We start from the raw sequence: 14,410 nt of genomic DNA, 5'->3' as shown, positions 1-14,410 counted from the left end.
ACTCAACACAGCAGCTGCCATAGTTGCTGTGTTAGAGCTCAGTGCCAAAGCTAAGTACCTCATTTCATATCAGGGAATTAAACACCTGAAAAGTCACTGTCTAAATATGAGAAGGAACACACAGTATACAATGGTTTTTGTAACGTATCCACACAAGCACACTGCTCTTTGAAATTTAAAGAAAAAATTTATTGAAGATCTGAAAAACAATTCCTAAAAGATCAACTTTTCCAGAAAACTAGCCACACAATGCATTGCGTCTATCATGTTAAAACGTGCATTAGACACAAATACAAAAACCATGAAACAAGCCACCATTCTTCAACAATTTGAGCAAAGATAAAATGCCTAAGGAACAACATGGATGACTTGCAAAGGATGGGCTCTTTACTTTAAGCACCATAAAAAAAAAAAGGAGCACAAATGGGTGAGTGTGTTCAGTTATATACACTGAATTGAACCTTTGGCACTAGGAATCAGAGCATTTTGTCATATAGCATCAACACGTATTATAAAAGTGCGTAGTGTCAAAGGAATAGAACCACCAGCATTCAGAAGCAGCTTTGTCAACTAGGCAATAAACACTCTACAGCATGTCTCTCTGTTGTCCGTCATTGAATACACTGGTAGCAACTTTGAAATGAAAAAAAAGTAAGAAAAGAAAAAAGGAGCTATAACCCCTTTTATTTTCTCTGTTTAAAATCAAACAGAAAACAAACATCAATTCTGTTATACACTAACATCTTCAAAGTACATCGTTTGTACAGGAGAAAGACTAAGAACAAAAACGTGTTTACAGAGATCCAAACACGTGCGTGAGCGTCTCTCACACGGCTTTCCGATGGTACTCGGGAGGAGCCACTTCGTAGTCGCTGGCGCTGAACAAAGTCGCAGAATTCTTTGCCAGGTACTTTAGGAAATCATGGAGATAATTCAGTAATAAAGCAAGGCTCTTCTCATCCAAAGGTGTATAGGCCAACATCGCTCCAATGCGTACAAACAGTCTCAGTAGGTGTGGCGCTCCGTACACTTGGGACATGGGTGCATCGGGGTGATCCGTGAGAATTTCAGCGTACTGCGGTCTCTCAAATTTGTAGAGCAGCTGGGTGCCCAACATTACATTGAAGTATTCTTTTATCCCTGCCACAACTTCATTGACAGCATACTCCTTATTATCTGTGTTTCCACGAGATTTCTTGTAATTTGCATAATCCTCCAGAATGGAATCCACATTCTTCTTGGCAGGAAGATAAAAGAGCTGTTTTTGCCTGGTAATTAAGTCCCAGTCATCAACAAGCCAAGGTTTTAGCTCCTCAGGAATCTTTACTTTAACTTCAACTCTGTTCATGAACGTCTCTTCATTTTCAACAGTAGGATCTACTCGGGCTCTTTTCTTCCGAGGAGGCTGAGGTGTCTCACTGGTACTGTCACCATCTCCATTTCCAGGTGCTTTCTGTTTGTTCTTTTTTGTTTTCACTTCAACATTTTTCTGTTGCAGACCAGATGTCTTCTTTCCTGGGGCAGCCCCTCTCATCTTCCCCTCTGCATACTGCTCCTGATTGGCTTTTTGAAGTTCTCGCTGTTTCTGCAGATTGGTGTCCACATATTTGAGTACTCTGCTCTCTGGAACCCACTCATCCCAATTTTTATTCCAACCACTGTAATGTATAAAGTATTTCACTTGTTTGTCCTTTATGGCAACCTTTACACACTTTGCTTCATAAAGAAGAGGCCCATGAAAGCACAGCACTCGCTCACCCTCCTGGAATTTAGGCTTCGGGTCTTGCTTCGGCGCCATTTATAAGTGATTCGCCACCTCCTCCTTCTCCCACCACCCCCGACTACCGCCCCCTACTCTCCACCCCCTTCTTTCTATTTTTAGTAGAGACGGGATCTCGCTCTTGCTCAGGCTGGTCTCAAACTCCTGACCTCGAGCGATCCTCCCGCCTCGGCCTCCCAGAGTGCTAGGATTACAGGCGTGAGCCACCACGCCTGGCCTAGTTTTCAGTTCTTTGTGGTCTGTACCCAGGAGTGGAATTGCTGGGTCCTGTGGTGACTCCAGGTAAATGTTTAGAGGAATTGCCAGACTGTTTTCCACAGTGGTTGCACCATGTTACCTTCCCACCACCAATGTAGAAGGCTTCTAATTTCTTCACATCCTTACCAATAGTCCTTATTTCCTTTTTCCCCAATGGATGTGGTTGTGAAGTGGTATCTCATTATGAGGGATTTCTTTATTTTTTATTTCTCTGAGTCTTTTGATGGGCAGAAATTCTTTTTGTGCGTTTTTTTTATCGTGGTAAAAAAAACACATAAAATTTATCATCTTAGCCATGATTCTGCAAAGTGCAGGGCCTCTCTCACAGCCTCAGTTAGACTTGGGAGGCTTGGGACTGGCCCAGTGGTCCTGGGGTCCTCCTTCGGGAGATCTGGATTTGTGGGTCCTCCCAGGGGACATTCCTCCTTCCTCTGGAGTTGCTCGAGGCTCCTGCTACACTCTATGGTCTGTCCCGAAGAGAAGCCTCGGCCTGGATGGGGGAGTGCGGAAGCCCCTGACTCCTGCAACATGGGTGTCATGGACTTGAGGATTTGGGACAAAGGGTCTTTGGCAGGCTTCTCTTCCCTCTTGTGGAAATAATTAGGTGCTTCAGCTCTCCAAGAAGCTAGCAGTGAACAACTGGCTTTGCTGTCTCCTCAGCAAAGCCAGTCTCATGGGGGACCAGAAGGCCCTGCTTCTCAGTGTCTCCAAGGGTCAGAAAGGAAGAAGCCCCGAGAGATTCAGAAAATGTCCATTTGTGGAAGAGATGGCACCCAAGGAAGGCATGGGAAGTCTTCAAGTGAAAGTCTTGACTGGCCAGATCTCATCTGGGCATCTCCCGTGAGGGGTTGCAGGAAACCCTCTCGAGCCTCCTAATGAGGGGGCTCTTGGAGGGTCCTGAGGGTCCTGCTCCCCTCTCTCTAATAGGACGCTTGATGGTGAAAGGAAGTGGCCTCCTGAGACTGTGCATGGGTAAGCCCTGGAGTTGGGGGGGCGATGTCAGCAAAACCATCATTACTCCCCAAGGCCTGCAGCCAGTCCTAGCCTGCCCAGCTCCACAGGCAGCTTGCCCTGTGGCATGCACTGGTCTGGCATCTGTTTTCATGTGGACAAAGCCCTCCTCTTTCTTCTTCACCCATGCCGCCCAGTGGGTGGGTCAATGCCTGGGGAAGAGCTATTGCTGGGACATCTTTGTTGAATGAATAAAATAGTCATAGGAGAAAACCCACCGAGAGGATGACATTGCTTCTTACCCCATTCCTGTTTCCCTAGACCTAACCTCGGACTTGGTGGTCAATTCATGCCACAGCATCCACTCACTCAAAGCTCCACTTGATGACAACAAACCAGCTTATTTGGAAATAGGGTTGTTGCAGATGTAATGAGTTAAATTAACACAAGGTCATACTGGAGTACGGTGGGCCCCTGATCCAACATGACTAGTGTCCTTATAAAAAGGGCACATTTGGACACAGACACACCCAGAGGGAGAACGCCACGGGAAGACAGAGGCAGAAGTCGGGTGATGCAGCAGAAGCCAAGGGACTCCAAAGGTTGCCAGCAACCCCCATGCCCTGGGAGAGAGGCCTGGAACGCACTCTCCCGCACGGTTCTCAGGAGGAACCCACCCTGCCGGAACCTCCATCTCAGGCTTCTGGCCTCCCAAACTGGGAGAGTCCGTTTCTGGTGTTAAAGCCACTCAGAGTTTGTGGTTCTTCATTAGGGCAGCCACAGGGCTCTGCTCAGTCTCCTCACGGGTCTGCCTGGACTACTATGTTCAATGACCTCTCCATTTATTCTTTTCTAAAAGTTGTTTTTTTAAATTGAGGTAATTTTTAAAAGTGAAATTGTATTTAAGTTTAGGTGTACAACTTAATAAGTTTTGATAAAAGTGTACACCTGGCAACTAAAACCTCAATAAAGAACTTTTCCGTTGCCTCAGAAAGGTCCCTCATGCCCCTTATAGTCAATGCGCACCTCCCACAGGCAGCTGCTGTCTCGTTCCTGTCTCTCCAGCTCTGTCTATTCTAGAACTTCATATGCATGGAATCATACAGTATGTAATGTTTTATGTCTGCTATTTTGTGATTCTTCCAGTTTGTTGTGGTCCTTTTTATTGATCCGCAGTATTCCAAATAAAACTGCTATGAACATTCTTCTATAAGTTGTTTTGTGAACATATACTTTTGTATATGGAATTGAAGGATAATAGGGTAAGCGTATGTGTCTTACTCCACTTTGTGTTACTGTAACAGAATACCACAGACTGGGCAATTTTTTAAGAAAAGAAATTTATTTCTGACAGTTCTGGAGGCTGGGAAGTCCGATATCAAGTGCTGGCATCTGACGAGGGCCTTCTTGCTGTGCCATCCCATGGCCGAAGGTGCAAGGGTAAAAGAGTGTGAGAGAGCAAGACAGCAAGAGGGGACTGGACTGAAAATTTTCAAAATGTTTTCACTGTACTTCTCTTTTTATTATAAGTCATTTCTTTCCCCTCACACCTTACTGTATGCAGTTAAAGCTAGCCATGTGCCTCCTTCAATATTTTGCTTAAAGATTTCTTCCACCAGATACCCTAGGTCAACCTTCTTAAATTCCGCCTTCCATAAAACCCTTGGGGCATGGACAGTAGCCAAGGTCTTTGCTACTTTATAACAAGGAAGCCCTTTGTTCCAGTTTCCAATATCTTGTTCCTCATTTCTGCCTGAGACCTTATCAGAATGGCCTTTCCTGTCCATATTTCTATCAACATTCCGATCGTGACTATTTAAGTAATCTTTAACAAGTTTTAGGCTCTTCTGACAGCTCTTGTCTTCTTCTTGAGCCCTCACTAGAGTTGTCCTTACTGCTGTGTTCATGGCAATCTAGGCTTGTTTCTAGCCTGCTCTGCCAGTTCTTCCAGCCTCTACCCGTCACCCACTTCAAAGCTGCTTCCACATTTTCAGGTATTTGTTATAGCAACACCCCACTTCTTGGTACCAATTTTCTGTCTTAGTCCTTTTTGTGTTGCTATGACAGAATACCACACATGGGGTAATCTATAAAGAAAAGAAATTGATTTCTCACAGTGCTAGAGGCTGGGAAGTCCAGTATCCATCAAGGTGCCAGCATCTGGGGAGAACAAGAGGGAAGGGGAGGGGGCAAACCTTACCCTTTCATCAGCGGCCCCCTCCTGTGATAACAGGATTTATCTGTTCATTAGGGCAGAGCCCTCATGGCCTAATCACGTCAAAAGGGCTCCATCCCCCATTAATACTACCACAGTGGCAATTAAATTTCAACATGAGTTTTGGAGGGGACATTCAAACCAAAGCCATATGCTTAACTTTTTAAGAAGCTGACAAAACTGGTGCCTCTTTTCCTCCCTTCCTAAAGGGGCTCAGCCACCCCTTCCTCCTCCACATGTGCCACGACCTTACCTGCTGTGTCTTGGGAACATCAGGGTGGGGTCAGGAGGGTTGATTCTGGATATAGGTCTGGCCCAGCCTCCTCTCTGCCAGGTGGATACTGAATTACCTTAGACAAGTCGCTTTAAGTTTGCAATCCTCAGTTCCCACATATGTAAAATGGAGGTAATAATTGTGAGAATTAACTTAGTCAATGCTTGTGTTTAAGCATCAATTAGATGCTCATGAGACTGAATTCACAACTCCTTTATGCTTCCTATCTGCAAGCTAAGTCCTTGAAAGATTGAAAACAAAATTTTTTTTTAAATAAACAGTCTCACTGTGTCGCCCAGGGTAGAATACAGTGGCATAATAGCTCACTGCAACCTCAAACTCCTGGGCTCAAGGGATCCTCCTGCCTCAGCCTCCTGTATAGCTGGGACTACAGGCGTGTGTCACCATGCCTGGTTAATTTTTAAATTTTCTGTAGAGATGGGGTCTTGCTATGTTGCCCAGGCTGGTCTCAAACTCCTGGGCTCAAGTGATCTTCCCACCTCAGCCTCCCAAAGTGCTGGGATTACAGGCATGAGCCACTGCGCCTGGCTAAGAAAAAATGTTAACGGTTCTTGATAAATTCATCAATGGAGCACCCTAGGTTGAAGAGCCAAGGGGTTTGACCAAGATCTTGACAGGACCTCACCTTCCTCTTATTTCCCTCAGGCAGCACCTCCTGGGTTTCTTACTCCTGCTGCCCTCTCCTTTCCACCAGCGTCACGATGCCCCACTGCCCCATTACTCTGGTTCCCTGTCATTTTCTAGCAACTTCTCCAGGACCATCTCCACATATCTGACGGTCTTGCTACATCTCTCATTCATGAATTGCTGGCAAAGTTTCAGCAATAAGAATCTGCTCAAGTCAGAAAGCAGACTGGTGGTTGCTGGGCACAGGGGAGCCAGGGCAATGGGGGGGTGATCGCTTAATGGATTTTTTGTGGGGGGGGTGATGAAAATGTCTTGGAACCAACCAGACAGCAGTGGTGGTTGCATAAACAATACTGTGACTATGCTAAATGCCACTGAATTGTTCACTTTAGAATAATTAATTGTATGTTATGTGAATTTTAGCTCAATAAAAAATTAAATTAAATAAAAAGAAACTGCTCAAGTGCCATGCAGTCAAGAACCTCATTCTCGCTTTGTATTTGTGGCTGTGTTCACAGATGGGCATGCATGACATTTTCCTATAGTCTATCTTGTACTGAATTCCTCATATAGTGAAAACGTCCTGAAGTGAATCTGCCAGGTTCCTGTGCTTGTCCTTCTGGATACCAGGTCTTTGGGGGCATCCAAACTCTAGCTCCTCCGTCCAGCAATGTTCTGGTATGATTCATTGTTAAGACAAGGTTCAGAGAGGGAAGGCTGCGATTAACAGAAGCTTCATGATCGCTCTGAGAGTCTTGGCCCCAGGGATCCAGTCTTGGGCTGACGTCTCTCAAGGTATCTGCTCAGGCCTCTTGCAGGCTCAGGTCGTGTTGACCAGGTGGCACGATAACTTCCATTTCTTCCCAGACTTCTCCTCCTTCAGGTTGGGGCGTCCCACATCTTTGAGTCTGGGAGGAGGCCTGACCTGAGGTCTGAGCTGCTCTCTGAACTGTTTCCTCACATTCCTGTTGTGTTGAAGCAAAGGGCAGACATCTTATCAGTTCATCTATAAATATTTCAGTGTGTACCTGAAACATGGATCTTTTTGTTGACATAGCCTAAATACCACACCTAATTTTTTTAAACAATTCTATAGTATTAAATATGTAGTGTCACCTTAATGCCACATACATGTCATACATTTTACTTCTGAAGGATATTTTTTCTGGGCACAGAATTCTAGGTTGGCATTTATTTTCTTTTTGAAATACTAAGCATTTTGAAACAATTGTTCCCTTCTCGAACTCCTCAGCTCAAGCGATCCTCCTGCCTTGGCCTCCCAGAGTGCTAGGATCACAGGCTCAAGCCACTGCTCCGGCCAGTTGTTCCCTTCTGACTTTCATTGTTTCTGTTGAAAAGGCAGCTGTCATTCTATTGTTTTTCCCTGGGACATAATCAGTCTTATTTTCCTCTGGCTCCTTTTAAGGTCCTCTCTTTCTCTTTGGTGTTTAGTGCTTTTGCTCTGATGATGCTTGGTGTGATTTTCTTTGCATTTATCTTGCTTGGGGTTTGCATTTCTGCTTGGGTTTGTGACTTGATGACTTTTGTCAGTTTTGGAAATTCTCAGCCATTGTTGATTCTGCCCTATTCTCTCATTCCTCCCCTGCTAAGACTCTGGTTACATGTACATTAGACCTTTTCACCATATGCCTATGTCTCCTAGGTTCCTGTCTGCGTTTTCCAGCCTTTTGTCTCTATACATTATGAATACTTTCTTCTGAACTATCTTCCAGGTCACTAAAACTCTATTTGCGTGGGTCTAATTTGCTTTTAAACCCCTCACTGACTTCTTAAATTAATGTATTTTTCAGTTCTCCATTGGTTCTTTTTGGAGTTCCTAGGTTTTTTGTTTGTTTGTTTTTGAGATAGCGTCTCACTCTGTTGCCCAGGCTAGAGTACACTGGCATCATCGTAGCTCACAGAAACCTCAAATTCCTGGGCTCAAGCAATTCTCCTGGCTCACTCTTCCAAGTGTCTGGGACTACAGGCATGCGCCACCATGCCTGGATAATTTTTCTATTTTTTGTAGAGACAGGGTCTTGCTATGTTGCTCAGGTTGGTCTTGAACTCCTGACCTCAAACGATCCTCCCTGCTTAGCCTCCCAAATTGCTACGATTACAGGTGTGAGCCACTCCAACTGGACTGGAATTCTTAGTTTTCTGCCGAAATTCTTAACATTTTTCATCTTAACAAAAAAAGAAACAAGAAAACTATCCCAGACCGGGCACAGTGGCTCATGCCTGTAATCCTAGCACTCTGGGAGGCCAAGGCAGGAGGATTGCTTGAGCTCAGGAGTTTGAGACAAGCCCCGTCTCTACTAAAAACAGAAAAATTAGTCAGGTGTGGTGGCACACACCTGTAGTCCCAACTACTCGGGAGGCTGAGGCAGGAGGATCGCTTGGGCCCAGGAGTTTGAGGTTGCTGTGAGCTAAGCTGATTCCGTGGCACTCTAGCCCGGGCCACAGAGAGAGACTCTGTCAAAAAAAAAAAAAAAAGAAAAAAAGGAAGGGAAGGGGAGAGCAGCGGAGGGGAGGGGAGGGGACGGAGGAAAGAAGGAGGAAAGAAAGAAAGAAAACCATCCCTGGAGCCTACATCTATCTCCACCACCCCTTCCCCACCAACCCCCACACTGTGGCTGAGACCATAGAAGACCTACATGTTAGAAGTATACTGGACACTTTTCAGGAATTTTCTTATTTAACCTCACAGGAGCTTTTCTTATAGCTGATCACTTCTTTTTTAAAAAACCCTGTTCTTCCTTAGCTTCTGTGACACCACAATCTCCTGGTTTTACTCTCAGTCTCTTTTGCCAGTTTCTCCTCCTCTATATGACCTTTAAATGTGCGAGTGCCTCTTGCCTTTTCCTCATTTATACACTCTCCCTGGGGACTCATGCACAATGTCAATTACCATCTACATGTCAATCCCCAAATTTGTGTCTTGCACCCCAGTTCTCTGTCCATTTTTGCTGAGCTATTTCACAGGCAGCTCAAACTCAGCCTGTCCCAGGTTCAAGGTAAGCTTCACTAATGCTCACCAGTCTTGCCTGTCTTCCAGTCTGTCATCTCAGCTCAGGCCAAAAGCCTGGGAGTTATTCTCTCCCCTCACTCTTTCCCTCACCCCCAACCACCAGTCACCAAGTTCTGCTACTGAGTCTGCTTCAGCCTGACATGAGAGATTTGAGGATTTTGGTCCCTGGGGTTTTACCTGGTGATTGGATCATCTGAGACTACCATCAGAGAGTCATTTGAGGACTCAGGATCCTGGATGGCTAAAACTTCTCTGCTGCCACCAGGCAATGTGGAACATCTTTATGGGGTAAATGGAGGTGACATGGTCTGGCTGAGAGATCCCGTCCAAAGCCAGGTGGCCTTGAAGGGGCAAGTACCACTTTGGATTCTCATGTCCAGTGGCCTTGATCTCCATTCCATTTCAGTCACCTGCTCCACAGTTACACACCGGACCTTGCCATCCCCTCCACAATATTCCTCATCTCAGACATCTTCAAGTCTACCCTCCTCTTCTGCAGCCACAGCTCCTGTCTGTCCTCCTTATCTCTCACTGCTATCTTACCTGCTCTTTGGCCTTCATTCACACATTCAGATCCTTGGCCCTGACATTTTTTTTTTTTTTTTGAGACAGAGTCTCACTGTGTTGCCTGGGCTAGAGTGCCGTGGCGTCAGCCTAGCTCACAGCAACCTCAAACTCCTGGGCTCAAGCAATCCTTCTGCCTCAGCCTCCCGAGTAGCTGGGACTACAGGCATGCGCCACCATGCCCGGCTGATTTTTTTTCTATATATTTTTAGTTGTCCGATTAATTTCTTTCTATTTTTAGTAGAGAAGGGATCTCGCTCTTGCTCAGGCTGGTCTCGAACTCCTGAGCTCAAACAATCCGCCCGCCTCGGCCTCCCAAAGTGCTAGGATTACAGGCGTGAGCCATCGTGCCCGACCGGCCCTGACATTTAATACTATTAACAACGACAACTATCACTTAGTAAGCACTTCTGTCTGCCAGGCAGCATGTCAGTGCTTTATATGTACTCTCTCGTGTAATGTCTGAAACAAACCTAATGGGTCGATGGTATTATTATTATTGTCATCACTATTCTCAACCTCTCTGAAGCACAAAAAGGTTAAATGACTTGTCCAAGCAAGTGCCAGAGAGGAAACTTAAACTTAGGGCAACTCGATCCCAGAGCCAGCCCTCTGAACCACTTTCCTGGAATCCACCCGTTTCCTCTCAGCCTTGTGTCCTTACCTTCAGTTGCTCTGACTTCACAGGGCAAGTAGGGCCAGCAGGTTCCCACCACCTTGCACCACCTCCCTTCAGAATATTTCTCTCTCCCCTTGGGTTGCAGTGGTGATTTCCAGCTTGTACCTGTGCTCTGCTTTCGATCTTGTCAGTCTCTTCAGGGACTTTGGTCTCTTTCGTGTATCTGCCATCCTGCATGCTTTATTGGATTCTTTCTTTCAGTGAATAAATACGATCTCCCCCTTCCCAGTCAGGCTTCTGAAGAATTGTTTCCATTGACTGTCCCCCACTGCCTGGCCTCCCACTCCCCCTCAGCCCACAGCTGTCTGGCCTCTGTCACTGCCACTTCACTGGAAAGGCTTACCCCAAGATCTCAAATGCTTTCTTTCTTAATGTTCAGTCAACACTCTGACTTCCTTACCTTACCAATTACATTTGATGCTGTTTACCATTCTGCCTTCTTAAACACTTCCTAACTTCGGCTCCCACGTGACACCACTATTCAGGTTATTTTCCCACTACTTTGGCTTCTCCTTCATTGGCTCTTCCCCCTGCTCCCCAGGACTCTTCAATTTGCACATGTGCTCAGGCCGAGCTCATCCATCTCTGCCACGTTAACCTGCCATCCCCATACTACCTGGCCCCTCCTATAGCCATTTCTCCATCTTGGATTTTTCCTCCAAGTTGCAGGCCATTCGGTTCTAGCTCAATTTGCCAAAAGCTAATTCTCAGAAATTATCAAGAATACACTCTTTTGAAAAAAATGATAAAGTTTAGAACCATTCATATTGGAAAGGGTGGCTTTAATAGCTTTGGAATATTTTGAATTGTTTTGGTTGACTGGCCATCATTTTGTCTTTACAGAACATTTTCTAGAGTTTTCCATTTGCTTCTGTGACTGTAGGAACTGGAGGGAGAGGGGTCCTTGACCAAGGAAGAGATAGGGAGAGAGTCAACCATGTCATAGGCAGGCCACTGCTGCCAGAGGGCAGAGAGAAGGAGAGACCGACTGAGAGAATACCCTTATGAAAATATTGCTTATTAACATCTTCTTATTCAATAATCTGCTCAAGAATGCATTCAAGAATATATTCATATATTCTTATATTGATGAAGAACCTATTCACCAGCTGCATATTCATGAAGAACATATTCATGCATATATACTTGAGCATAGTTAATATCTTGAATATTCTTATGGCCAGACCTTTCGTGTAGGTGGAAAGACACTAATGAGGAATTATTTTCGGGATGGACACCCTGCTGACCGACTCCCCATCCCTGTGAGCAGTAGCCTAGTCCATGTCGTCAGCCACTTGTCTTCTCAACAGGGATCTGGGGCAGAGACAAATGGAATATTCCTTGAAATGCTATTGGGAACTGGCTGTCTAGGGTGTTTCTCCCTGTGGTGTCAGTCAAGCCCTGGCCTTCCCCGTGTGCACGAGCACCACTGTCTACACCAGGCCTGCTGCCATCCTCCCTCCGTGCAGTGGGCTCCTTTGCTCTGCAGTACCTTCCCTCTTCTCTGGCATCACCGCCGCTGGCTTGGGTCAAGACTTCCCTGGCTCTGCCCTAAATGACATGCCACATGGCCTCTGTCCTTCTGGCCTGTCCTTCTCCGCGCCCAAATGAAGAACCTCAAAAAAGATTTTAGGTTATGAAATATTTCAAACCCAGGGAAAATGTAGAGAATAGCAAAATTAACAGCCCCAGCTTCTTCAGCTCTTAACACTGGCCAGATTTATAGCTTCAAGTCTTATTTTTTAAGAAACCTTAAAAGATTCAGTTGAAATTCTCTCATTACCCCTTCCCACCCCATCTCCCTTCTGCTGGCCTCTGTGTCCTCATTTGGGTGCTCATTTCCATGCATACACAACAGGTTGTGATGTTTTGCTTGTGGTTTTTAACAGCTCTATTGAGATATAATTTACATGTCATAACATGCACTGTTTTAACTACATTTCAATGGTTTTTAGTAAATTTACTGAGTTGTGCAACTATTACCACAATCCAATTTTTCATTTTTATTTAAATAACAGCTTTATTGAGATATAATTCACATCCCATAAAATTCCAGTGGTTTTTAATATAGTCACAGAGTTGTGCAATCATCACTACTATCTAATTCCACAGAATTTCATCATCTCCAAAGGAAATCTTGTCCCCATTACAGCCCCTCTCCATCTCCCTCCTCCAGCCCTGGCACCTCCTCATCTGCTTCTTGTCTCTGTGGGTTCGCTTCTTCTGGACATTTCACAGAGATGGAGTCACACACTATGTTGTCTTTTATGACTGCTCAATCTCTATAATCAACATGTTTTTATAGAGTAACTACTGCATGCTAAACACTGGTCCTGGGATATTTGCAGAATTTAATAGCATACGCAGAGAGTTTAGGTTTTAGTTTCTACCACTTTTAGTCTATGGCTGTTTTCGTAAAGCTGTTACAAAAGAATAACTATATATAAAATATATATGAATGTCGGTGTGCATTTGACTGATCTGTGTGTGGGAGTTCCTAGGAAGACCTGGGAGAGGAGGCAGGCTTTGACTAGAGTCTGAGGAGAGAGGAGGAAGTCAAAATTGGAACCCAAGTCTAGTGTAGGTTTAGGACTGCTCACTGTCAGTACGAGCTCTGGGCGAGGTACTAATGGAATATTACTTTCTCTTTTGCTCCCAAGACAAACATTGATGGAAGAGCAGGTGAACGATCACCTGCAGGGCCACCTGGATGAGATTTACCACCTCAAACAGAATCTGGCCTGCACTGAAGAGAAAATGGCCTATCTGTCCTATGAGAGAGACAAGGAAATATGGGTGAGAACCTCATGGGGGAGCCTTTCAAGAAATGGCCAGTGAGAAGGATGTAGGGATGAGTGGTGAATCCATCCTGATACCTCTAAACCAAAGCAAGACCCGGATCTTTGAGCTATATACCCCTGCTGAGGGTTCCATGGGAACACACATGCTTGTTTTAGAGCTAGCAGCGTCCAGTCTTTATGTGCATGTTCCGCTTCCAACCATCTGGCTTAGTTGCTTTTGGAACTTTGGCGCTGCAGTGTTCAACCTTGAGGGCTCATCAGAACCACCTGGCAGGCTTGTTCCAAGGCGGTGGCTGGGCCCCAGCCCAGAGCCTCTGACTCAGGAGATCTGGGATGGGGCTGCTTCAGATGGTGCTGTGGGTGCAGGGAGTGCCCTCTGAGAACCCCTCCTTTAGACCTGGCTTCCCTCTCCTCACTCTTTTCCATACCCAGAGCTCCTACTCCTGTCCTAGGTTAGCTCTATCCCCAGCAGGCCCTCAGTCTTAGGAGACAATGGATAAGGGAGTGTGGTTGAGTCAGACGAGCCTTGGCTGTTCCTGACGGGCCCTGGCAGCCACTCTGTCTCTTCATTGGATGTGCTCTAACTTCTCCACTTCCCTCCTAAGACATTCAACTCGATGATACTTGCTGCACCCTCTTTAGGAACCCAATTAAATGACCACAGTTCTGTTCTGACTTCTTGTGAGTGTGTGTGTTTTTGTCTCCTGCAGGAGGTCATGGAGACTTTCAAGAGCCGAATAGCCAAGCTGGAAACTTTACAGCAAATCACCCAACTGGAGATGACAGAGAACCTCAGAAGCCGTCCCCGGGAGTTTTTGTTCAGATTCGTGAGCCTGCTCCTCACACTGGCCACCCTCCTCTTGGTCTCTGTCTCCACCATTTGCGCCTTCCCCTTGCCGCTGGTCAACTCACGCCTGCGCACTTGCACTGCGCTCATGGTGCTTGGGCTCGGGGCCCTGGCCTGGCAGAAGCGGAACGCCATCCCCACCTTGGACTGGCAGGTGTGGGTCCCCTCCAGATGGAGACTGTACTCCAAGGACTCCAATCCTCCATCAGATGGACCTTAAGAGGCCTGAGTTTGCTAGTTCTGCCCTCCTTCTGGCTCTCCCCAGATAGCCACTTTGCAGTTCTTGCTTTCTGATTCCGTGACCACCAGCCTAAGGAGATGTGTGCAGACATCTACCTGCCTTGCACTTCCATTTCACCACG

The 14,410-nt window shown here is 45.9% G+C and overlaps 1 protein-coding gene and 1 pseudogene across 2 annotated transcripts in view; one reads left to right on the top strand and one right to left on the bottom strand.

The window, feature by feature from the left end:
* Window positions 1–14,268, top strand: part of TEX28 (testis expressed 28) — a 21,119-nt gene extending 6,851 nt beyond the window's left edge. Inside the window, exons 3-4 of the mRNA XM_012662044.1 lie at window positions 13,061–13,196; window positions 13,912–14,268. Coding sequence (XP_012517498.1) covers window positions 13,061–13,196; window positions 13,912–14,268 — 493 coding nt within the window. The remainder of the gene's footprint in view (window positions 1–13,060; window positions 13,197–13,911) is intronic.
* LOC105824553 lies at window positions 166–1,859 on the bottom strand (annotated as a pseudogene). The gene has a single exon (XR_001138206.1). The product of XR_001138206.1 is annotated as a mortality factor 4-like protein 1 pseudogene (transcript).
* Window positions 14,269–14,410: the final 142 nt, after the last annotated feature.

This window comes from Propithecus coquereli, unplaced genomic scaffold, assembly GCF_000956105.1.
Source record: "Propithecus coquereli isolate 6110/MARCELLA unplaced genomic scaffold, Pcoq_1.0 Scaffold748, whole genome shotgun sequence".
Classification (NCBI taxonomy): domain Eukaryota; kingdom Metazoa; phylum Chordata; class Mammalia; order Primates; family Indriidae; genus Propithecus; species Propithecus coquereli.
This window is presented reverse-complemented; position numbering and strand designations above follow the sequence as displayed.